The sequence below is a fragment of the Cololabis saira genome, chromosome 1, assembly GCF_033807715.1.
Source record: "Cololabis saira isolate AMF1-May2022 chromosome 1, fColSai1.1, whole genome shotgun sequence".
Lineage (NCBI taxonomy): Eukaryota > Metazoa > Chordata > Actinopteri > Beloniformes > Belonidae > Cololabis > Cololabis saira.
In genome coordinates this window covers 51,642,365-51,667,474 of record NC_084587.1, presented here as the reverse complement: position 1 = coordinate 51,667,474, position 25,110 = coordinate 51,642,365, and the positions used below count along the sequence as shown (strand labels likewise).

The 25,110-nt window shown below is 38.6% G+C and overlaps 2 protein-coding genes and 2 long non-coding RNA genes across 9 annotated transcripts in view; 2 read left to right on the top strand and 2 right to left on the bottom strand.

The window, feature by feature from the left end:
* The window catches only part of LOC133447284 (uncharacterized), a 60,193-nt gene extending 56,136 nt beyond the window's left edge, over nt 1-4,057 (top strand). For all 3 annotated transcript variants that reach the window (XM_061725927.1, XM_061725919.1, XM_061725935.1), the window contains exon 15: nt 1,998-4,057. In XM_061725927.1, coding sequence (XP_061581911.1) covers nt 1,998-2,262 — 265 coding nt within the window. In that variant the 3' untranslated portion in view covers nt 2,263-4,057. The remainder of the gene's footprint in view (nt 1-1,997) is intronic.
* Nucleotides 1-25,110, top strand: part of LOC133447583 (target of Myb1 membrane trafficking protein-like) — a 217,967-nt gene that overhangs the window by 183,342 nt on the left and 9,515 nt on the right. For 2 of the 4 annotated variants that reach the window (XM_061726305.1, XM_061726297.1), the window contains exons 1-7: nt 14,730-14,948; nt 18,950-19,034; nt 19,829-19,907; nt 20,189-20,338; nt 21,370-21,504; nt 21,917-22,069; nt 23,428-23,544. In XM_061726305.1, the coding sequence (XP_061582289.1) occupies nt 14,876-14,948; nt 18,950-19,034; nt 19,829-19,907; nt 20,189-20,338; nt 21,370-21,504; nt 21,917-22,069; nt 23,428-23,544 (792 nt within the window). In that variant the 5' untranslated portion in view covers nt 14,730-14,875. Of the gene's footprint in view, nt 1-14,729; nt 14,949-18,948; nt 19,035-19,814; nt 19,908-20,188; nt 20,339-21,369; nt 21,505-21,916; nt 22,070-23,427; nt 23,545-25,110 lie in introns of those variants that run through there. The other 2 variants (XM_061726313.1, XM_061726320.1) reach the window with 2 other exon arrangements.
* Nucleotides 9,366-12,584, bottom strand: LOC133454127 (uncharacterized). Its single transcript, XR_009783360.1, has 4 exons — nt 12,523-12,584; nt 12,160-12,264; nt 10,455-10,556; nt 9,366-9,697 (listed from the first exon to the last, which is right to left on the bottom strand). It is a non-coding gene; the product is annotated as an uncharacterized LOC133454127 (long non-coding RNA).
* On the bottom strand, nt 13,362-14,557 carry LOC133454138 (uncharacterized). The gene is made up of 3 exons (XR_009783361.1): nt 14,382-14,557; nt 14,117-14,177; nt 13,362-13,488 (listed from the first exon to the last, which is right to left on the bottom strand). It is a non-coding gene; the product is annotated as an uncharacterized LOC133454138 (long non-coding RNA).

The window sequence follows — 25,110 nt, the reverse complement described above, 5'->3', positions numbered from 1 at the left end:
TGTCTATTTTGTGTTGTAAAAGTTGAGTTAAAAGCAATCCTGTGAGCTCTAGTGTTTATATTATGAAGCTCAAGAATGATATCAAATCATATTTAGGTAGAAACAACCTCTCATTAACTGTATTTGGCCTTCAATCAATTTTTAGCAGGTAAAAAGACCCATTTTCAGGGGAGAAATCAGATTCTGGCAGGCAATCACTTTTTGGAACGACACCGGCGTTCACTCGCTGGCGTAAGCTGAAAGACGAGGAGGGATGTCCGACCGATGGGGATTTATGGGGATAAAATAAGAATCAAAATTAGAATGTTTTCACATTCGTCTTGGGTTTTGGTAATTCTAAAATTACTGACAATATCAACAACAGACACAGAATAATAATAGTGATCATAAAATTGTGCAATTGGCAATGAGGAAGCTTTATAAAATAATAATACAATTGAATAGAATTACAGCACTAGAGGAAAGAATGCAATGCAAAGAAAATGTATAGAACATTTTTACTATTTTTCCTGAGAACTGTAAAATTGTGCAGGGCTGATCTGCAAAACATTCAGTTATTCACAGGTTATAAAGTATTTTTTTTATTTTGTCAGTAAGTATGTTGGACTACTAATTTATGACGAAGTCCCTCTAATAAACGTGACAGGAAAAAGGTGCCATAGAACAAAACCAGAGCGCATTATCAAATGCACGCGACGGGGACAGGATCTTTACGGCAGTACGCGCTGGTGCTCATGGGAAACGTAGTGTTCCTTCTGGTAAAGCACTACCGCTTTTGTCCAAAGGAGCCGCCAAACTCAACAAAAGCTGAAAGTTACATTGTGCTGCTTTAAATTTCATTTCAACAAGTACAAGTTTACCAAATATGAAACTCTAAACACTGAAAAACATATTTGTCTGTGTTTTTAATATTATCCCTCAATATGTCTGTTAAGATCATTTCATCCATGTGACTACAAGACATAAGGTGCAACAAATAATGTCTTTTTATCATTTTCAGTGTGTAAAACTAAATATAAATACATGTGGGTTGAAGTAAGAAAACTGAAATAAAACTGCTGTCTAGACGATGAGTTTCCTTCATCAGAGACAAAATATCCAACAAGAACATGAGAAACATTGTGTTGAAACTATGTTGAGAAAATGTTTGAAAAAACTCCTAAACAGACAAATATGTACTGATTGATGAAGAAATGTCTTCTTAAAAACATGGAAATTATGGATATTGCTCATTTATTCATCATTCATGAGAAAAAACATTTTAACAAATTCAAATTCAAATTTTAACATCAAAACTCAGCTTCAATAAACTTTTACCTTCATTTAATATTTACATAGAAAGACAGATATTTTAATTCAAAGTCTATCAAAACTGTTTCTGCCATTAAAAACAACATTAAACCCTGGATCATCAATTAGTTTCCATATTTTGACGGGTATTTGGATCCAGTTTCCCTGTAAGGGTTCAGATTTGTACGTTTTTGTATCATCATGCATCTGTTCCCCAATCCTCCACCCTGCCACATAATCAAATTTATTAATCAGACAAATGTTTTCTGCACAAGTTTCAGATAGCATCACTGGAGAAGAGATGTCTTTCATGAATGCTGAATAAACACAGACGGTCCCACCTGTCCTGAAACTCTTTCTCTGCTCACAAGGTCCTTCTAGGAATGAAAACTTTATCGTCCAAAACATCATTTACAAACAGACATGTTATTGTGACAGAAACACGTGACATGAATGGACTTTACATGGTCTCTAGATTGTCGTCCTCATCACTGACTTTATTGAAATCAGCACAAACTCGGAATGTTTTGATCATCAAGTCAATATTACTGAAGAGAAATATATGCAGACTATTGATCACATGTGTGACATCAATATGAACATCAGCCTTCATAAAGTCCATCACCTTTCTAATTCTCATCTATATGGAGCATGTAAAATGATGAAAATTATGCTGAATTGTAATTTATCTTTTATTCTTTATTCAGATTGGAGTTCTGCAGGTTGTCAGAAATCAGCTGCTCTTCTCTGGTCTCAGCTCTGAAGTCCAACCCTTCCCATCTGAAACTTCTGGACCTATGTAACAACAACCTGCAGGATTCAGATGTGAAGCAGCTTTCTGATCTGGTGAGGAGTCCAGACTACAAGCTGCAGACTCTCAGGATAGTGGAGTTTGGACTCGGTCCTGTTACTTCCAACAGTTTTTCTACTAAAACCAGTTGGTATCAAAACAAAGATCAGAGTTTCCAGTGAAGCTGCAGCTTCTCAGCAGCTGCTTTCCTCATGAAGCTGTGAGAGGAGGATGATGACAGGCTGCAGGATTGGACAGAAACACAGAGACAGCAGTCAGCCAATCAGATGGTCCAGATGTTTGTAGTAGACCAGTGTTGTGCTTGTGTTCACGTGTCCAGAAATAAAGGTGTATTCCAGCTGACGGCCTTCCAGGATGTACAGACACACAGCTGCTCCACTGCAGCTCTGAACACTCTGAAGTCCTGCTGCTCTTTATCCTGGATGTGCTGCATCACTGACTGACAGCTGATGGAGGGAGTCTCTGCAAACACTCGTTTATCTCCTCTCTTCATTCTTCTTCCCTCTACAGGTGGAGAATGTTTGAGTGTAAATAGTGTTTGTGATGAGAGGATGAGTTGTGTCCTTATGGTCCTCAGAGGTTGAAGCAGCACCAGTTTGTGTGGACAGACTCTGACTGGACCGTGATGATGATGAAGATGTACATAGTTTCAGCTCAGTTTGTCTTCCATCGTTTTACAAACTATGGGCCTGATTTACTAAAGGTTTGTGTGTGTAAAAACGTGTGCAAACTTGACAGCACCCGCAAACCTAAGTGCCAGCTGATCTACTAACAGCGTGCAAAGAGGACTGCGCCTCTCAAATGCACAAAATAGCACACGCAATTAATTTAGTACTTTTGCCCTGATGAATAATCAATATGGGGCGTACCCGCCAGAAATCGCTAAATACTGGGAGGGGAAGATGCAAATTGGTCCATTTACCACGCGCAATGAGATTTACCAAGCCTGAAAGTTTTTGCGGGGATTGTGATTGCGTCTGTATTTAATACGTTCAAAAGGAAGGTGCTAATCTCCACATGCAAAAGGAGAAATATTTTATTTGAATGTTAAATCGAGTATTATTCAGCAAAAGGTTGCCACAGGAGGCACATTATTTTTTTTATTTGTGATAATAAATAAATCACGTGTTTTCATGGAGAAAAAAGTGTTTCTTATTGTGCGCCTGTTCTGCAGTCTTCATACCCCGGTGTTGTGCCGTATTCAGCACCCCTGCCGTGAAAAGCACCCCCTCGTCTGACAAAAATGATATTCTCATTCCGTGTCATGTTCTGTTTAGCGTCCAGTTTTGTGTTAAGGATTCATGTTTAAATGCGCTCATGGATTCCACAATAGTCATACTTTCCCACAATCACAGTCACAGATAACAAAAATCGGGTAAATGGTTATTGATGTCATTAATTAATAGCCTGCTTACTGTGTTGTCTTCCATAATATTTGTAAATATATATAATATAAACTCCTAAGTATGTGTTTGTGTGAGTGTGTATATATAAATATATTGAAGTGTCAGTGTGTTGTTTTTTTTCTTGGTCTACTTATCATTGAATATACGAGGGGGTGCTTTTCACGGCAGGGGTGCTGAATACGGCACAACAATTTGCCTCTTCCACTAATATCTCTAACTCCAACTCGTCAAATTTCATTTTGCGCTTGCGACTTTATCCTGCTTTCCATCCAGACTCTCCATGGCGCAAAGTTTGCTGCCGCAAACCGTAAGACGCGCAACACCTCATTTAAATACTGCTGTTTGCACCTGTTATCAATTGCGCACGCAATCTTAGTTGATCACCCGCAAAACACACAACAACAGCACGCGCAAACTTTTTCAGTGCACACGCAATTTAGTACTCTTTATTTAGGATCTTAGTAAATCTATGTGTCTAACCAAAATAGACACATACCAAAAAGCAGGCAAATGATGTACTAAAGTATCACATGTGTATTTGAATAAATGAAATAAACATTAAAAACATTATAATGACATGCAGTGTTTTATTTCTTGTACATACATTTTGTCCTGTTTTTGACAAGTTTCTTCTCCATAGAGAGCAGGGCCAATGCATTAAGACGGTGCTGTGCCGTTATGTTCCTGAGGAAGGTCTGGATTCTCTTCAGAAGCCTCTCAGATAAGCAGAGCCACAGTCTCTGAGAAGGTTTCCTGAAGATTATTCCCCATGAAGAGTTGCTACAGAGCCACAGCACTGATCGTTGCTGTAGGTTAAGGCCAGTTCAGTTTTCAACGTGCTCTTGTTCAGCAGGATAAACCTCCATGGTGGTGTTCAGTGCTGCTTCAGGGTTGTTGCACTGCTGGAATCTGTCTTGGTGAAGGAGAACCATGTCTCAAACCTAAAACATGAATGCATCAATTTAATAGAATACAGAGATGGGTATAAGTCAGCTTTACAGTATGTTTGAGCCATTTGTAAATTTGAACAAAGTGATTATATAATTTAGATTTTGTAATATTTGATTTAACTGTATGTTGAGTAATACGCAGTTTTTAATATCAGTCCGCAAGGTGGTATGTCCTTTTTGAGTCTTGTGGCCCAATTTATCTCCGGTTTCTGTAGCGCAAATGGACAGGTGGTAACCACCCCCACTGGATACTTCCCCTAACAAAGCTAGTTACCCATTCATACACCTGGGTGAAGTGAGGAAAGCCCAGAGTAAAGCATCTTTCCCAAGGATGCACAAAGTGACGCCAGTGCCAGAGTTCGAACCCACGACCTTCGGATCATGAGCCCGGAGCGGAGCCCCAACCAGGTCACACACCAGGTCTCGGTTCTGGTGATTGGATAACGTATTGCGTCACGCATCACGTCACTTCCTGGTGTTGCGGTCTGTTGCCGTTGCACGGCGTTTGCAGGCTCTGATCTCTCCCAACCTTTTTGTCTAAACTTAGATTATTTTCTGGTAAGATAGTACTATATCTGGTAAATCTCTGTCTTTATTTCAACTCTCGCTCATTTTTCTCTTCCGCAACTTTCATTGTCACCAATCACCGATACATTTTCTGTCTGTTAGCCTCTTTTAGCCTCTTAGCATGGCCTCTCCTTCTCCCACCGTTTCACCTCTTTGCTGCTCAGTGTGTGAAATGTTTAGCTATTCCTCTGCCTCCTTTAGCGAAGACGGTAAGTGCTTGAAGGGTAGTTTATTTGCAGGACTGGAGGCGAGGCTCAATCAGTTATGGCCCTTTCGCATTAGTACCGCCTCAGCTCGCTTCTACCCGCCACGGCCCCGTCTTGCGCTTTTGCACTAGGGGCTGAGGCGGGTAGAGCCGCTCCAAGCAGAACTTTTTCTGTAACCATTCTGGCGAGGTTCTAACCGGGCTGAGCCGGGACTATTTCTGACGTCACCACCCTCCGCGTCACTGATTGGTCGGGGGGCGGGGCCGGCAGACGTTTCAATCAGGAAGCGGGAGTCAGCGCGAGGGCAACTGGCGACTGGCGGCTAGCGGCGATTTTATTATAAAGCGCAAACGTCTGTTTGGTGATCCAACTCTGAGGTGCAGATGTTCATAAACCTGGGGGCTGAGGAGAGAATTAAAAAAGGGATGTAGATGGGCTATTTTACTCTCAGCCGCTCGCGGCTCCAGCTGATTTCTCATCAGCGCCGACACGAACAAAGCGGTTGCGCAATCGAGTACGTCACAATATCCAATAACTGTGGGCTGCACTTTTAATAAGATGCTGATTTTTTCACTATGTTATGTTCCCCCAATCAGGGGTGTGGGTGCTGGTATACACGAATCCAGCAAAAACCGTAAGTCGAGCGGCCGCCATTACTGCGGTGGCGGCTCCCTGCCAGGCTCTCTTAATGTATTTGTATTTCAGCGCTTTTGAATGAAAGGGTCCCCAAAAGTGGAGTGCTTTAAGTTTAAAATGTCTCGGAATTCGGGGAGGACTTGTGCCGTTCTTGGCTGTTCAAACAGCAGTGGAAAATTACAAATCTGGAAAAAAACGTTATGCAAAACACACCGTCCATTACCAAACGAAGACTGTCCTTGTGCCAGACCGTACGGATTACACCGATTTTCTGGGCGTGCCGAGGACCAAGGTGTTCGCCAGAGGTGGATACAAAACATCCACAGAAAGGACTTTGTCCCATATAAAAACAGTACGGTAAGTATTTACAAATTGTCATTCTCTGCGGTGGGACTGCAGCAGCGCCCTCTGCTCGCCATGCAGTCACAACTAACTTGCACAACTTGGCCATCCTCCCTTCTCACTGTTACGTCCACATCATGGTGATGGTGATGGTGTGGAGTGGATGGACTGCGAGTGTCTCACTGATCCCTCAAAATGACACGATTCTCACCTAAATGGCGGTGCAGAATTTGCCCGACCCATCCGGAGCCGAGATAGTTCTGCCCTTCAATTAGAGACCTGTAATTGTGTTTTTTTTGGTCATCGGATGCCAGGCGATCAATAAAATATTCTTGGATACCTAAAATAAAACAAAACATAAACAGGTGTTGTTGTTGTTGTTTTTTTTAAACACGTAGCCTTTCCATAATGATTAAATGTTGCGCTGCTAGCTTGCTAACGTCAGCACACGTAACGTATGCTATATTACAGTGTTTAATCATACACTCCCTTATCTCCCTATTCCTCTATTCTTTCCTGCTTATCGCTCAAAAAATCATTATTTATAAATTAACATCAGCATTAATTTAAGATACCTTCATTAGTTATGGGAGGCCAATGTCTAACATCATCAACCCAGCTATTCATGATGCTGTGTAGAGCGTCAGGTTACAATAACAGCATCATTAATTGATTGACACCTGTCACTGCAGCAATGGCGCCGCCGCAAGATGGCGGCACACACAAACCGGTCGCCAGATTCGTGTATTGTTCTGGGGTATTGTGCCAGCCAACCGGGTACTGGTATGGGGCCGATGGGGCAGAGTGGACTGCAGCATGGTGGGACTGGGGGGGTGGGGGTCTGCGTGCTCTCAGGGTGCAGTGTATATGTGGATGTGAAAGTCTATCTGGATGTCAATTTACAACGTTAAAATTTAGCATTAAAATAATATTAGATTACTTTCTGCATCACTTTATATGTTTAATGCTTTATATGTATTTGGGTTTTTTTATTAATTCATAAGACCCTGAAAACCGAATGGATTTAAAGTGTAATTAGAGAAGGGTGAGGATTAAATGAGTTTGACTTGTTCTACCCTTCTCAGACATGTTAAACACGATTCGTGATTGTTATGCGTGTGCATGTATATAGATATGCATGTATAGACTGATATGTGCACATTGGGTATAGATTTACTTTCTAGATTGATTTATTTTGTGTACATTCAGTTAATATAGATTAATTTATTTATGTAAAGGATAATGCCCAACGAGGTGTACATTATCATAAATATATGGACGACGAGAAGCGGAGAATGGTTTGCATCCCAAAAAACATAAATATTAAATCAGTTATTCATGCTTTAATGTGTTTTCAGTGTAAATCTTTAGTTTTATAACAAGCCACAGCTGAGCGGCTGAGTGACTATTTAATCTCTCGTCTGCAGCCGTTGGAACCTGGTAAGTTACAAAGTTTTTTAACAAGCCATAACTCAGTTTCCTTGGTAACACCTGAGGGTCTGACTAATACCTGGAACCTACCTATTTCAACATTTTGTCAACACCAGAAAAATAACTTATTTGACAATTTTCACCTGTTTCAAGTAAATTTTCACTTGAAATAAGTAGAAAAATCTGCCAGTGGGACAAGATTTATCTTCTTATTAAAGCAAAAAAATCTTGTTCCACTGGCAGATTTTTCTACTTATTTCAAATGAAAATCTACTTGAAACAGGTGGAAATTTTTGTTTTTTCTAGTGATGAGTCTTGTTTTAAGTGTAATGAGATTTTTTTTTACTAAAATGAGACATTTTAACTAGAACTAAGACAAATATTCTTGTTAAGATTTAGAGTTTTTGCAGTGATCCATGTAACTTATCCTGTGAAGGACAGAGTCATATTGATAAGTTCAGAAAAGTGTTTTTTATTGTTGTGTTTTGATGTATTTGATGTAAGCCCAGTGGATATTTAAAGCTTACAGAAGGCTGCATTTAACTGCTGCTATGTCATTCCTGCAGTATTTCTGCAGGTGTTTTGGTCACTACTATTATTTGTAATATATTATATTATTTGTAATCAGCACAAATTATCTGTCCCCATATGAAAAAATCCACCATCCCCCCTGATTCTTTTTTACAACTCGAGTACACAAACCTCGAGTACACTCGAGTACTCGAGTACACAAACCTGTGTTTGTTGTTCATATTACCTTAAGTCAGTGGTTCCCAGCTCCGGTCCTCGGGACTCCTGTCCTGCTGGTAGGTTAATAATATAATAACATAATAATAATAATAGTACATGCAGACTAAAATGAGACTATGATGATCAGCTGTGTTCTCTTTCTCAAATGTGTGTCCCCTCCACCTATCATATTGTATGCATTTTAATAGAAAGAAGTTTGTGCAATAATTACACAAATGACTCCCATCAGGATATATTAATAATTCACCTTAAGTTAGCAGAGGAAAGACAGTTTCAAATCCTTTTGTGTATATTTATATAGGCATATAACACATATGAAAAGCAACATAGAAGTAATGCATAAAGAATTAATATTACGGCATGATATGCAATATCAACAGTTTATTTGAAACACATTAAGATTGTCATTTACTTTTACATTTGAGGCATTTGTTCTTTTTCTACTCCTCTACATGGATCCAAATAGTGTTCTTTTACTCCACTACAGTACATTCATTTGAACACTTGAGTTATTAGTTACTTTGCAGATTGTAATATCATAACACATACATATAGCCTAATTTAATTGAATTCTTTTTAATTGGTTGTGTTGTTTATTAAGCATGAGACCGTGTTCTCTATTACAGTGACTCTCAAAGGATTTCCTGAGATCTGCCAGTACCTTAGTAGAACTTTCTAAGGTGCCTGTAATGGCAATCTATCCACAAAAAATGCCATATGAGGGATTTTGAAGCCATTTCCAACTCATGCTGGTCTTGAAAGAAGTGGTCCGACAGGGAGCTGCGTTCAACACTTTATTTGCATGTGAAGCCTCAAAAAACACCTACAAAAAAACCTGGGTGCTGACGAGCCGGTGTATTATCAAAAACAACTAAGCTGCTGGTGATAGCACAACAATACGGACCCACACAAACTCTGTTCATGCTTGAAAAACTGTGTGGCTTCCAGCTCCTAATTCCCCATCTGATCACCTGTGTCTCCCTTACTTAACCTCTGATTGCCAATCACCTCCCATGCCCACAGGTGCGCAAGTGATGTAATGACAACCTCCACCCACACATACATACACACATAGCAGAACTCTAAATTGGCTACAACAGTGCCTATGTCTTCACATAAATAAGAATCATCATTTAACTTCTTCAGTTCCTCTCTGAAGTCACGTTGAGCAGATTTGACACGCTGTGGCCAGTTCTCTTTTCCTCCAACCTTGCTGTCATGTCCACTGCTTCCTCCTGGTCCGTTGAAGATGCTCTCTGCTGCTCCGAGTGATTCAACCATGCCCTCTGCTGGTCCTCGTCCACTGGTCTATCAGGATGACAAAGTTTACAAGTTGACAATAAATTGTCACAAAAATTATCGCAATTAACAATTTAATAATACACACACAGAAGAGATGACAAATAATGTTAAAACAGCAGACATAGCTGATCTACAAGCTTGCAACGTGACACATTGTAAGCTTGTAGGGCTGCTATTTTGACATTTGAAACTAGTGATGCACAGAAATGAAAATTTGTGGCCGAAACCGAAACCGAAAATAATAATAAACACTTGGCCGAATACCGAACAATACCGAACATGGTTCTTCAGCAGTTTTTCATTTATTTTGCCAATTTTTTCACTATTGCATAAATCAAATTCATTTGATTTAGGCATGCTTTTCAAAGAAAAAAATCTTTTACAAAATTACAAGGTAGAAAATATTTATTGAACATAAAAAACTGAACATTTTTTAATTTCCCAGCATTATGTTGTTTTGGTTCCACCTCCTGGTGAATGTTAGGTAAAATTCTTATGTGGTTACTTTTTAGTTGGCCAACGATTTATGTTTGTGGTGCGCAACCGTTACGGGAGCGGCCAGTCTAATAGGTAAAATTCTTATGTGGTTACTTTTTGGTTGGCCAACGATTTACAACACCGTTATTAATTGTTCGTTTTTTTTCCCCCTTATTCCACCAAACACCGAAAGTGTTTTTTTGTCATTTTCGGCCGAACAATTTCGGTTACCGAACAATCGGTGCATCACTATTTGAAACTTGTGATTATGTAATGTAATAATTACTTCATCCAACATGTCCTTCTCAACGCTACCCCCGAGGACCCTCTCTGCTCTTCCATCCAACAAGCTTCCTTCTGAGCAGGTTCCCTGTCCATCCAACATGTTCTGGATTGCACAGGACAGACAGAGACAGAGACAGACAGATAAATAGATAGACAAGCAGGCAAGCAGATGATCAGATCAGATCAGATCAGATCACTGGTTATCAAACTGTGGTTCTTAGCCCCCTCTGGTGGTATACAGAGGAGTCTCCTAAGAAATAAGGAATATAAAATCAATAAATAAAATCCCATATTCTTGATCCTAAAGTCTGGATACTGGGAGATATCAGTTCATTAAATATGACTTATCATAAAAAGTATTTCATTCTGCTTGCCGGCACCGCGGCAAAAAATTGTATTTTAAAAAACTGGAAATCAGAAAACCCCCCAGCACCCAAACAGTGGATCAATGAACTTGGATCATATAGTACTCCAGAAAAAATATTGTTTTCCGTTAGAAAAAAACTAGAGACTTTGACCTTTTTGGGAATTTTTGCCTTTATTGGACTAATGATCTGAATCATCGACTATATTAATGAATGTGTTTACACAGGACTTGATTATTTAATGTATTATTCATTTTTGTTCTAGTATTGATAGACATATGTTAAATAATTTTGAATGATGTATTGACCATATGAGGGAGGGAAGGGGAGAGGGTGTGCTGTTGTTTTTTATTTTTATTATTATTATTATTATTATTATTATTATTATTATTATTATTATTATTTATTTATTTTGGTTTAATTAATGTTATGAAAAGTAAAAAAGGGGGGAAAATATTGATAATTATATTGTTATTGTAAATCTTATTTCTTTTTTTTTATGCCCTCAATAAAGACATCTATACAAAAAAAAAGAAATAAGGAAAAATGTAGAGAAATATTCATATATCATATACTACAGATAGTAGAATCTCCAGTCATGGTTAAATGAGCATGAGGGCGTAGCGGTTAATGGATTATTTGAGAATGGATTCATCACATAAATATCAGTTTAGGTTCAAATACTTTGACTACATTTAGCCGATGACCCAAGTCAAGTTAGTGGCTTAGAGACGCCTAAAAAATAAAACAAAAACCTTGTGAAAAGCTTGAGAACCACTAAATTACTGGCAACATTATTTTATACTTTCAAATAATAGCAGAATGCTTGTAGGAGCTGTAATTCTCCTCTGCTTTTATGGTCATGGTCTCGTATTTAGCACCTGCACATTTCATTGACACTTTGGGTGGTGGGCGTGTTCACCGGGGCATGGGCGGTAACAGCTGATAGTATTTCATTCATTACCTTCACCTGGTCTGGGTTTGACAGAGAGGGGGTGAGCTCGAGGAGGTGAGATTTTTCTGTTGACCGCACTCACGCACGCAAATGTTGTCCCGGTAACTGGTACCTGGGGTATTTTAACGTGTTTGCAAGTAGAAGAATAAAATGTTGAGACGCATCATTGGAGTGGAACTGAATTCTTTTAACTATATGCTTAGTCCCTCGCGGCCCTTCTTTTGGACTAACAGCCGCAATAATGCTGATCTAAACGTATCGCATGCTTGCAACGTATCGCAAGGAGACTTACAGTATAAGCTTTTACTACAGCTGCTATTTCTGCATTTATTCCATATAGAAACGATGACGATTTTACAAAATATTGGTGATAATGTAATAATTACTTGTCCATTCAACATGTCCATCTCGACGCCTCCCACGAAAACCCTCTCTGCTCGTCCATGCACCAAGTTTTCTTCTGAGTCTGTTCCTTCTCCTTCTGACATGTCCTGGATTGCACAGGACAGATGATCAACGATAGATAGATAGATAGATAGATAGATAGATAGATAGATAGATAGATAGATAGATAGATAGATAGATAGATAGATAGATAGATAGATAGATAGATAGATAGATAGATAGATAGATAGTACAAGGAAATTACTAACAAATGCAACCTGTCATAAAGTGACACATTGTAAGCTTGTAGATCTGGTATTTTTTGGAAATAATTAAAAAAAATATTGTGTGAATGTAATATTTACATCAGTCAACATGCTTGTTTCGACACCTCCAACGACGATGCTCTCTGCACCTTCACCTCGTCTATACACACACACAAATGTGAATACGGACACACAAATCTTTTTTACGCACACACAGATTGAGATACGCACACACAAATAATATTGGAACAATAATACCCCCATAGAAAGCATGGAGGAAGTGACGTCCTAACTGAGGCCCCGCCTTGATGAGAGAAGTGACAGTTTGCATTTTCAAATTGAATATTGTCCCTAAAAGTACGTTGTAATATGTAAATGTAAAATGGAATAGACTGGGGGGCGCTGTTTCTCCTATTGCATTTGAATATAGTCCTTTGTTGAGCAGTTTCAGTCTTTGTAAATGAAATGTGAAATGCCCTTGTCCTTTGAACATTCAAGTTGTTAGAAAATTGCATTTTAATTTGAATTTTGTCCAACAAAGAGCTTGGTGACATTTAAATGTAAATGCATTAGCCTGGGGGCGCTGTTTCTCTTATTACATTTGAAAATTGTCCTCTGTAAATCAGGTTAAATCTTTCAAAATGAAATGTGAAACAGCTTTTCCATTTTCATTTTAATATTGTCATAGAATGCCCATACAAGTATGTGAAAATGAAAATTCAAATTGAATTATTGCATTTTAATTTCATTTTTGTTCCAAATAACTCATGCATATGTGGAAAATGATAATGCTATTGTGGAATTACATTTGCATTTGAATAAAGTCCCTTATGGGCTTCCATATGACATAAATGACCATCAACATTCTATGCTATACTATGTCGTACTATTTTGCACTTTGGATTTGTATTGCATAGTCCTACCAAGAATGATAAGACGTCAGTGTTGCTCTTCTGTGACTCTCCAGTAAGGTATTGAGGTCTTCATCAGTATTGACCATACCGGAGATGTAGGCTCCATCATTTTTCACAACATTGAATGATGGAGGCAGCCACGAGGAAGTATCTGTAAAACAGATACCCAAAGAGCTGAGCTGAGTATGTCTACTCTACTGGTTTTACTTAGGGATTATGGCACACACAGAAAGAAGTGACCGCGGTTGAATTGGTTTGATATTGGATATTGGATATTCAAAGACATCCATAAAACTTGTGATACATACCACCGATTTTGGTCAAACCACTTGTGATGTGTTCATGGTCATCTAGACTATATATCACAAAACAGTAATTATTAAAAAAATCATATATATGGGCTGATTTAAAAATCATATACATGGGCTGATTTAATGTGGTTTAATGAATTCAACACCCATAAAACTTGTGATACATAACACCGATTGTTTTCAAACCACTATGTATCACAAGTTTTATGGGTGTTGAATTCATTAAACCTCATTAAATCAGCCCATAATATGATTTTATAATAATTACTCTCTTGTGATATAGTCTAGATGACCATGAACACATCACAAGCAATATGACCAAAATCAGTGGTATGTATCACAAGTTTTATGGATGTCTTTGAATGTCGAATATCCAATATCCAATATCAAACCAATTCAACCGCGGTAAAGAAGTGGCACATGTACTATATCTTATATAATATAACACAACAAAATAACGTAACTTACCTTCCATCATTCAAAAACGTGGACACCCGTGTGCAGTGTCTGTCAGCAGTCTTCTAGCATTCTATAAAATAGTTTATAGAAAAGTGTGAAGGAAAAATAATAAGTGGGCACAAAGACAAACAAACAACGTAGCATTATTCCTGGGTACGAGGAGGAGAGACTTGGACTGAATAATTCTAAAAGCAGGCAATGTGTGAAAATTAACGTCAAGTCAATCTGGAAAAAGTCATAGGATAATTTGCACAAAAATAACTTGGCATTATACCTTGGAGTGAACAGACAGGACTCAGGAGGCAGACGATGATGTACCGAGGCTTACGACCTGATAATGCCATAAAATAAGTAAAAGCAAAAATGTTAACATTTGACAATCCTTGCTTTGGATGAAACTGTGATAAAGTTATTGGATGTTTTTTTCACGAAAGAGAAGTCACGGGCGCGCGTGTCAAGCGCTTGCTGAAGCGTGCACTGCTGTGTACAGTCAAACCAGAGCGATGGATAAAACGATGTTTTATCCATCGCTCTGAGTCAAACCAAAGGGAGTCCCGCGGGACCACGTGACTGCTGTTGGACCACGTGACTGCTGTTGCACCACGTGACTCCCGCGGAGCCGCTTCCTGGCTCCGCTGCTCTGGTGCTGGTTTCACGTGACTCCTCGGGACCTGTTTGTGAAGCAACAGCTGACACTGGAAGCAAAGCAGCAACAACAACTCTGAGAACTGTTTCACTTCTACAGTGAGCAACTATTCATCTTTGAAGATGTTTTCAATCAGCGAGAAAATGGAGTTTCTCATCGGAAACCCATTTTCAACACCCGTCGGCCAGAGAATTGGTGAGTCACAGTGGCTTTTCAAGTGTCAGTAGTTGCGATTTTTTGTCTTCTGTTTAGACATTTAACGACAGTTTTTAGATCTTTTTAAGGAGTAAAATAAATTGGTGACGAATGTCATGTCATTTTTATGATGAAATACGAATTGGTCCGAAACATAATTCGTGTTTAACGACCATGACGCAGGCGAAGGTGGGACTCCGGCTTCTCTGATCTGGTCTGTGATTGGTTTAAGTCAGTTGAGTGACATGTCTGTGGTCCAATCAGGGAACCCATCAGTGTGTCCTCTCACTTCCTTAGATTAGTGTGTGTTTTCAACTAACTACAATTTGACAGCGTATACAGTGTGTAATTGATATCATTCAAAGAACCAGGGTTATAATGCATGGTTTTTCCTCTTTGTTTTTAAGTTAATGGAAACGGAATCCTTTGCGCTTTCAAAATACTGGAGAGATGTGCAATCAAGCTGAGGTGTATAATCCAGGTGCCATAAAGTAAAAATCCTGTCCAGCAGTTGTTCCAACCAAATACTAAACCAGCTCCTCTGCAGGTAGATGGTAGGTGAAACACCTGTTCTAATTGTACAGGCTGATCCAGAAACACAGCAGGGTTTTTTACTTTATGGCATCTGGATTAAACACCTCTGCAAAAAACAACCAATTCCCATGTTGCAAACAGCAGAAATTGCTGTAGCATTGTCTTCACATGCTTCTTCAGAGGGTTGGAACAACTGCTGGACAGGATTTTGACTTTATGGCACCTGGATTATACACAGTACTCGAATCAGGGGGGATGGTGGATTTTATCATATGGGGACAGATAATTTGTGCTGATTAAAAATAATATAATATATTACAAATAATAGCAGTGACCAAAACACCTGCAGAAATACTGCAGGAATGACATAGCAGCAGTTAAATGCAGCCTTCTGTAAGCTTTAAATATCCACTGGGCTTACACCAAATACATCAAAACACAACAATAAAAAACACTTTTCTGAACTTATCAATATGACTCTGTCCTTCACAGGATAAGTAACATGGATCACTGCAAAAACTCTAAATCTTAACAAGAATATTTGTCTTATTTCTAGTTAAAATGTCTCATTTTAGTAAAAAAATCTCATTACACTTAAAACAAGACTCATCACTGGAAAAAACAACAATTTTCACCTGTTTCAAGTAGATTTTCAATTAAAATAAGTAGAAAGATTTTTTTGCTTGTAATGAGAAGTTAAATCTTGTCCCACTGGCAGATTTTCCTACTTATTTCAATGAAAATTTACTTGAAACAGGTGAAAATTGTCAAAAAAGTTATTTTTCTGGTGTTATTTTTCTGGTGATGACTCTAAATGTTGAAATAGCAGTAAAAGCACATTCATTGATGAAATGACATAAGGGATGGAAAGGGGGGATGACAGTTTTACAGGGGGGATGATTTTGACCATTTGTATTTCAGGGAGGATACCATCCCCCCTCATCCCCCCTCAACTCCAGTACTGATTATACACCTCTGCCAAGACACTCATGAGGACCGATTACAGAACCTTTCTGTAGCCTTTCTGCGGCGTATCTCCTCTCACTTTGTGCTGCACAGATGTACAGTAAACCATTCAGAGCAAAGTGAGAACAGAAGCAGCTGACAGTCACATGAAGTGGAGGGAGGGGATATTAAGAGGGGAAAGGAGTAAATGGGCCCAAGAAAGGCAAGAGCGTGAGGGTTTGTGCAGTGGTTGGTGGAAAGGAATGAAGCAGATTTAGAGGCTTATAAAGAGCCTGTAAAGTATGGAGTGCAAAAAAGCTGGCCTTGATTGCTAAACAGCTTGGAGGAGAAGATTTTAAAGATGGAAACTGTTATGATTTTATGAAATTGTTAAAAGTATGAGGGTTTTTTTCTATAAGATTGTACTGTGATGGTTGCTCTCAGTGCAGAACCACCTCCTGTTTTTATGAGCAGACTGATTATCTGAGTTCTTCTTTAGGTGAGGACGGTGAACAGGAGCGGATGTTTAAGATTGATGGGTCCCCTCCTGTTTTTCTCTGGGTTTTGGTTGTCGTAGATGTTTGCTGGGTTGGCATGTCGGATTAGAGATAGACAACAGAAAATATATGGCTGAAAGTGTGACATGTTTAAGTTTCTTTCACTGCAGTTGAACTCACAGATAAGGTTTAACATCAGCTCTTACAACGTACAAAACACCTCCCTTTTTAGTATAAATATGACTGGATTGATGGCAACATTGTGCATTTCTCTCCTACCTAAGTAGTTTGAGAAAGTGTACCTCCGGCTGGAAACTCATTGTGCATGATATAATAAAAGCTTGTATTAACTTTGATTGTTTTCCCTGGTATTCTTATGGTGCACCAGACAAACGAACACGAGGATCTTTCAAAACTGTTCACTACAGTTCAAAATCAGACAGTTTTGATGCAATGTGAAAATGTACATTTCAGTTTGAAAAGGTATTTTTTTCCCCCAGATATCATAAACCTGATACATTTATTGCATTTTCTTATTCATACCAAGAAGATGAGGTGTATGAATTCTGACATTGAGGATACCCAATGCTGATGCGTGTCAGACATGAATCTGTCTCATTCTTCCTGCATGCACATCTCAAAGTGTGAAACGCTACTAGCTTTCTTTTTTTTCCTTATATTCTCATGGGGGCAGGTCAGGACTGCAGACAGGTTACCCCGATTGCACAAACCATCTTATGTCTCTGCCATATCTTTTCTATGTTTGCTGAATATGATTTTGCATATAAAAATGTACTAAAGTATTTCATCAACGTCTTTCTGCTTCACAGATAAAACCGACTGCTGATGTCTTTGCCCAAGTTTTCTCCACCTGTTTCATTCCCTTCATCATTCTTAAAACACTCTCCGTGTACATTAGCCTCATATTTGATATCTTGGCAGTGAGGTTTCATCTGTGAGGTCAAATATGTTGTTGACAGTTTGAGTGTAATTGCATGGGATTATGGAAATAATAGACTGCTATTTATTGCAATATTTTCTTTTTTTTTTTGTAGTTTTGGTATTGCATTTGTTAATATTGCTGCGATAAACTGGCGACGTGTCCAGGGTGTTTCCCTGCCTCTCGCCTGTAATGAGCTGGGATAGGCTCCAGCAGATAAAGCGGGTACAGATGATGGATGGATGGATTTGTTAATATTGTCATGATGATGATAATATTGAGATCTATGACATATTGTGCAGCCCTGTAGCACCCTATAATGTAATAATTTCCTATAATGAAATAGTTTCCTGAAAATGTAATAACGCCTTAAAATGTAATCAAATTTGCACTTAACTCAATCGAAAATGTAATACAACTCAATAATGTAATAACTTCACCAATAATGTAATAAAAAAATCATGACGGATATTGTAATAACATTTTTACCAATAATGTAATACCTTATTACATTATTGAGAATTTATTACATGGCACTCAAAGTCTGCAATTTAACCCAATAGTCATTCTGGTGTTTCAAATCCAGTGTATATAACATTCTTAGATACTTAAAACACAAAATGTAGAACTATGGACTGAAAATGAACATATATATTACATTATTTGTCAAGTATTACATTATCAGTTTTGGAAAGAAAAAAAATAAAAATGTAAAAATGTTATTACAATATCAGTCAGGATATTTTATTACATTATTGGTGAAGTTATTACATTATTGGGTTTTATTACATTTTCGATTGAGTTAAGTGCAAATTTTATTACATTTTCAGGCGTTATTACATTTTCAGGAGATTATTACATTATAGGAAATTATTACATTATAGGGTGCTACAAGCCCTGAAGCCCATGAAGCCGAAAGATCAGTTAAACCAGTTTTAACACAAATCATCACGTTTCAACTCGGCAAACATTTTAACCTTTTTTTTTTTTTTTTCCTTCTAAAGTTGAATGTATCATAAGATGCTCCACTGAAGGAGGTATTTGTGTAAGACATGTTTAATACTGCTGTGTTTTCCTGTGTGCAGAGCGGGCCACCAGCAGCTCTCTGCAGGCCGAGGACTGGGGACTGAACATGGAGATCTGTGACATCGTCAACGAGACGGATGAAGGGTAGACATTTTCATTGGTGATTTTAGTCATCGTTTGACCCACTATGCAATAATTCCTTTTCTTAAAGCTTCTTTATCAGTCAATTTAATAATTATTTCAGAAATACAGGACTGTCTCAGAAAATTAGAATATTGTGATAAAGTCCTTTTATTTTCTGTAATGCAAAAATGTCATACATTCTGGATTCATTACAAATCAACTGAAATATTGCAAGCCTTTTATTATTTTGATATTGCTGATCATGGCTTACAGGTTAAGAAAACTCAAATATCCTATCTCAAAAAATTAGAATATTCTGGGAATCTTAATCTTAACCTGTAAGCCATAATCAGCAATATTAAAATAATAAAAGGCTTGCAATATTTCAGTTGATTTTTAATGAATCCAGAATGTATGACATTTTAGTTTTTTTTAATTGCATTACAGAAAATAAAGAACTTTATCCCAATATTCCAATTTTCTGAGACAGTCCGGTATACGTATTTTATGTTGTGTTTTTATTGGTGTTATGTATTTTTGAATACTGGGTCACCTCCTCTATGGTTATGTGACTTCTTTCAACAGAAAGGCCTACTTGGGTTAATTTCATTTTAATCCACAACATTTTTTGATTCTATAGGACTTCTTTTGTTTTTATCTCTTTATTTTGTACACAGGACTATGAGTGAAAAAAGGGATGCATATTTCTGCAACAGAAAATCATAAAACCTCTCCTGTATATGATATTTATATGATATTTTCATTTTATGTAATCAATAAGATGACTAATTTGATACACAGTTGTTTTCCCTCAGGCCCAGAGATGCAGTTAAAGCAATTAAGAAGAGAATAGTAGGAAACAAGAACTTCAGAGAGATTATGTTGGCTCTCACTGTGAGTATTGAATTAATGTTTTAGTTTTATTTGTTTTGTCCTGATTAGGAATGTGGGCAGGGATGGACTTATTTAAAAGTCAGTATGAAGGTTGTCCTGATTAGTCATTGACAAAGAAACAAAGCAAAGTGGCCTGCATATTTATTTAGTCACTTCTGCAAATGGCTAAGTAATCTTTCAAATTCTTGCCAGACATATTGACTGTATCAATAAAAAGGTTTATTGTTTATTTAGCTGGAATTGCAATTTTCAAATATAATGAATAGTTTTCCATCTCGTAGGTTCTTGAAGCCTGTGTGAAGAACTGTGGCCATCGCTTCCATGTTTTGGTGGCAACGCAGGACTTTGTTGAAGGAGTTTTGGTCCGCTCCATTCTGCCCAAATACAACCCCCCAACTGTCCTGCACGACCGTGTTCTCAGCCTGATACAGGTGTGTCTGGACGGAAACTACATGCACTGTTTATTTATCCAGGAAAGTCCCATTGAGATACAATATCTCTTCTGCCAGGGAGTCCTGGTCAAGATGGCAGCAGAAAAATACATTCAGTTTCATATAAAAGAAAATACTTACAAGGACAAGTAACTTTACAAAAATATAAAAACATATCAAAACAAGAAACAAACAAACACAAAACATACAAGGATCAGAAAGCTAAAAAGAATTCATGACAAATAATGACAGTTGATTAAAAACAATGACATTGTTCTGTGAAAACTGATTTTAACATATGTTTGAACATGTTAAGAGAGGGTAAATATTTCAAGGTGAGTATGTGTTGTAGCTCATTCCAAGCTTGCGGTGCATAAAAGGAAAAGGCTGATTTACCAACTCTGTTCCAGTGTTGGGACCTTGAGGAGAATTTTCTCTGATGATCTAGTGTTATAGCTACTAGAGTAATATTTTAATAAATTGGATATGTAGAGCGGTAGTTTACCCAGTAATGCTTTTGCAATAAATATTAACATATGTGATTTTCTCCTTAGACTCAGTGAAGTCCATTCAACCATTTGATACAAATTACAATGATGTGTACGTGCACTTGAACCAGTTACAAACCGCAAGGCAGCATGATAGACTACATCCAGTTTTTTCAAAAGAAATGAAGATGCATGCATGTAAATTACATCAGCATAGTCTAATACTGACAAAAAGGTACTTTGTACCAATCTTTTTCTGGCAGCAAAAGGAAAACATTTTTTTGCATGAAAAAAAACCTAACTTTGTTCTGAGCTTTTTTGGGAGGCTATCAATATGAACATCAAAGGTCAATTTATCATCCAGCCAGATCCCAAGGTATTTATACGAGGTAACTGTGGCTTATGATGGGAAGGAATTCTAATATTGGGTCGAGGCAGGCTTGGAAAAACTGCAATAAAGTTGTTTTTGTCATTGCGTCACATTGCCACTCTTCTTTTGCCTGGTGAAATGTATTTTTGAAATGTATTGTCTTTCATCTGCAGTCGTGGGCTGATGCGTTCCGCAGCTCTCCCTCCCTGGCAGGCGTGGTGTACGTATACGATGACTTGAGGAGAAGAGGTCTGGAGTTCCCCATGACAGATCTGGATGCTCTGTCTCCCATCCACACTCCCAACAGGGTGAGACTGGCGACTCACTGGAACTACATACAGGACTGTCTCAGAAAATTAGAATATTGTGATAAAGTTCTTTTATTTTCTGTAATGCAATTTAAAAAAAAACAAAAATGTCATACATTCTGGATTCATTACAAATCAACTCAAATATTGCAAGCCTTTTATTATGTTAATATTGCTGATTATGGCTTACAGTTTAAGATTACGATTCCCAGAATATTCTAATATTTTGAGATAGGATATTTGAGTTTTCTTAAACTGTAAACCATGACCAGCAATATTAAAATAATAAAAGGCTTGCAATATTTCAGTTGATATGAGAATCGATTTAGAATCAGAAAATCGATAATTTTTTTCCAACACAGGCCTAATATAAACATATCTGACTACATTCTACCTCTGACAAATCTTCTAGAGTATCCCAGAGAATGGGACAGCTGACACGGCTCCTGTTGCTGATCCCACACATCAACCAGCAGCTCCTGCCAGTCCTCCCAGTCCTCCCAGTCAGGATCCCTCCCCTGCAGTCCAGCCCAGCGACGGGCCCGTTTCACTCACTCCTGAACAGGTACCATTCCCTAAACCTGCCCACATGCCCCTGTCACTCAGTGACTACGTGTACATGCAGTCAAAATTTGGGTTATGTATGTGTATATATATGTATATATATTAAATATAGTAATAATGCACATATGCCTTAGGTTTGTACTGGCATGGTATCAACCATTAATATGTGTGCAGACAAGATTAAAAAAAAAAAAGAAAATATTCCGGTTACTGAAACATTCGGAATATTCCGTTTACATGGTAATTAATCATTTGGGATATCTGGATCAAACCAGCGACGCACGAGAACATCATTCCCGTCATTTCTGCTTCTTCTTCCTGTATCCAAATTCAAAACAAATGCTGCTTTGCGCAACTTTTCTCTCACCTTCTTGTAAATCTTCTATCCCGGTACTTTCTACCGTCTACAAATGCAGAAATGTTCATATCCTTCATTACATTTATGAAGTGATTAGTCTCCTCCTGGTCTTGTGTTTCTCCATGTTTATAAGAACTTCCTGGACTCAAAAGACCAGGATTCCTTGTGAACAGAGCATGTGCAGAAAACAAATTCATGTTCCGTTTGATGGGGATATTCCGTTTGGCGTTTACATTACTAAATATTCGGGTTTTAAAAGGAGTAACCCAGGGCTCATATTCAGGTTTTTAAAAACCCGAATATGAGCAAATTCGGGTTATTCAAAGGGGTTATTGGTGTTTACATGGCCGTGCAAATTCGGGTTATTGCTAATATTCCGGTTTTAAAAGGGTTATTGATGCATGGAAACACAGTCAGTGACTCCACAGAAATATCTAACAGATATTTTTTCACTGTCATTCGTAACTTTTCTCACTAAAATACTTGAAATGTATAGTCCCTTGAAATTTGTCCTTTGGACATTTGACTGAAAAAAGCTAAATGGACAGATCCGTTTCCCTCATGAATTACAAACAAATGAAGCAGATAAAAACCTGGAGTGGACACAGGTTGGCATTTGGCCACTGTTAGACTGGAGCGACCGACTGAGGCCTCAGGGCATCGTAACCAGCTGTATTTCACCCATGGCTTTATGGACTGCTAATTGGATGTATTTGTATTAATTAAGTCTGCCCAGAATCCAAGTCCAAGCCAGTGAGAAGCGTTTTTAACTTTGCCAAGTTAACCCACTTTCAGTTAAACCGATACAATGAAGGGTTGTCGATGGAAAAACGACATCCTTGCTCCGGTTGGAGCGAGGAATAATTGGTGTTTATCAGAAATGCTTTTATTGGAGTATTGGTCAGTGTTGTCTGCATTCATGCCAGGAATTCATGGGGTTACTTTTAAAGTGATGTAACCTATTTTTTTCTTCTTCTCCTTTAAAACAAATGTAATTCCAGGAAGAGAAGCTGCGGAGTGAGCTGGCGCTGGTGAAGGGAAACCTCAGCGTCATGTCGGACATGCTGAACGATCTGATTCCTGGACAGAGCTCAGCGGACGATACACACCTGCTGAAGGTGTGTGTGTGTGTGTGTGTGTGTGTGTGTGTGTGTGTGTGTGTGTGTGTGTGTGTGTGTGTGTGTGTGTGTGTGTGTGTGTGTGTGTGTGTGTGTGTGTGTGTGTGTGTGTGTGTGTGTGTGTGTGTGTGTGTGTGTGTGTGTGTGTGTGTGTGTGTGTGTGTGTGTGTGTGTGTGTGTGTGTGTGTGTGTGTCTTAATGTGCCTTATATGACTTTGATTTTGATTTTATTTAGGATTCCCATTCAGTGTTGTGCATGAACGAGTTCAAATAAACACGTTCATTGAACACGTTCATTTCTGTGAGAACGTTGAACTGAACGCAACAGATTTACAAATAAAGACTAGAACGTGAACTCGTTCATTCTGCAGATCAGGAACTGGAATTTGAACCGTTCAGATTATGTGAGTTTCAGCCTCACTCTTTAGGTCCAATTATTACGGAATAATCCTTCTCATTTCACCAGCGGGCGGCACATTTAAAATACTCCATGAGCCCGGTGCAGTCTTTACGAATGAAGCCTGAATTATGGTTCCGCGTTACACCAACGCAGAGCCTACGCCGTAGCTCCGCGTTACACCAACGCAGAGCCTACGCCGTAGCTCCGCGTTACACCAACGCAGAGCCTACGCCGTAGCTCCGCGTTACACCAACGCAGAGCTACGGTGTAGGCTCTGCGTTGGTGTAACGCGGAACCATGAATCAGCCTTGACGGGTGAAGAGAGACGTTGCAGACGCAGCGTCAGACGGTCAGATGATGATCCTTATCATTATTTGCGGGAATTTTACACATCGTCTCCCAAAGAGTCTGACGGTAAAAATCTAACCTTTCTGTGCAAATTCTGTCCACCTGCGCTGAGAAAACAAGTCTGAGCGTCTGCCTCATCAACTTCAAATTTGAAACGTCATGTGGAGTTAAAGCATCAGTCCAGTGTGAGAAAATATCTGCGAGTTCTTGACAATCAAACAAAGTCACCAGAAAGACCAAGAAGACCCAACAGCCCCAAACGACCCCAGTCACTGCTGCTCCTTCAGGGGGAGGATTTACCTGCAACAGGGAGAAACACTGATAATGGACGACTGGTTGGAGATTTACAGTCTCTGAGGAAAGTTGAAAAACCACTAGAACAAAACATGATTGTTTACAGCAGGGTCTCCAACCCTGGTCCTGGTCCCTGTCCTGCATGTTTTAGATGTTCCTGCATCATCACACCTGATTGTAATTACTGGTCATCAGCTTGTCATCCAGGTCTGCACAAGTCTGTTAATCACATCATTTATATTAGAGTTCTGAGGGGAAATATCTAAAACATGCAGGACAGGGGTCCTGAGGACCAGGGCTGAAGACCACTGGTCTACGGTGAACAGTTTTAGGATTCGTACTTCTCACCTAAAAATATTGATATTAACTGAATTTGAACTAGTTCAAAATGAAAATGGTGAACTATGAACGTGAACTGTTCATTTCTAAACTATGTGAACTGAACTGAACTAGTTCATGAGAAGTATGAACTTGCACAACACTGTCCCCATTAGCTGTTGCCATAGCAACCAGCTAGTCTTCCT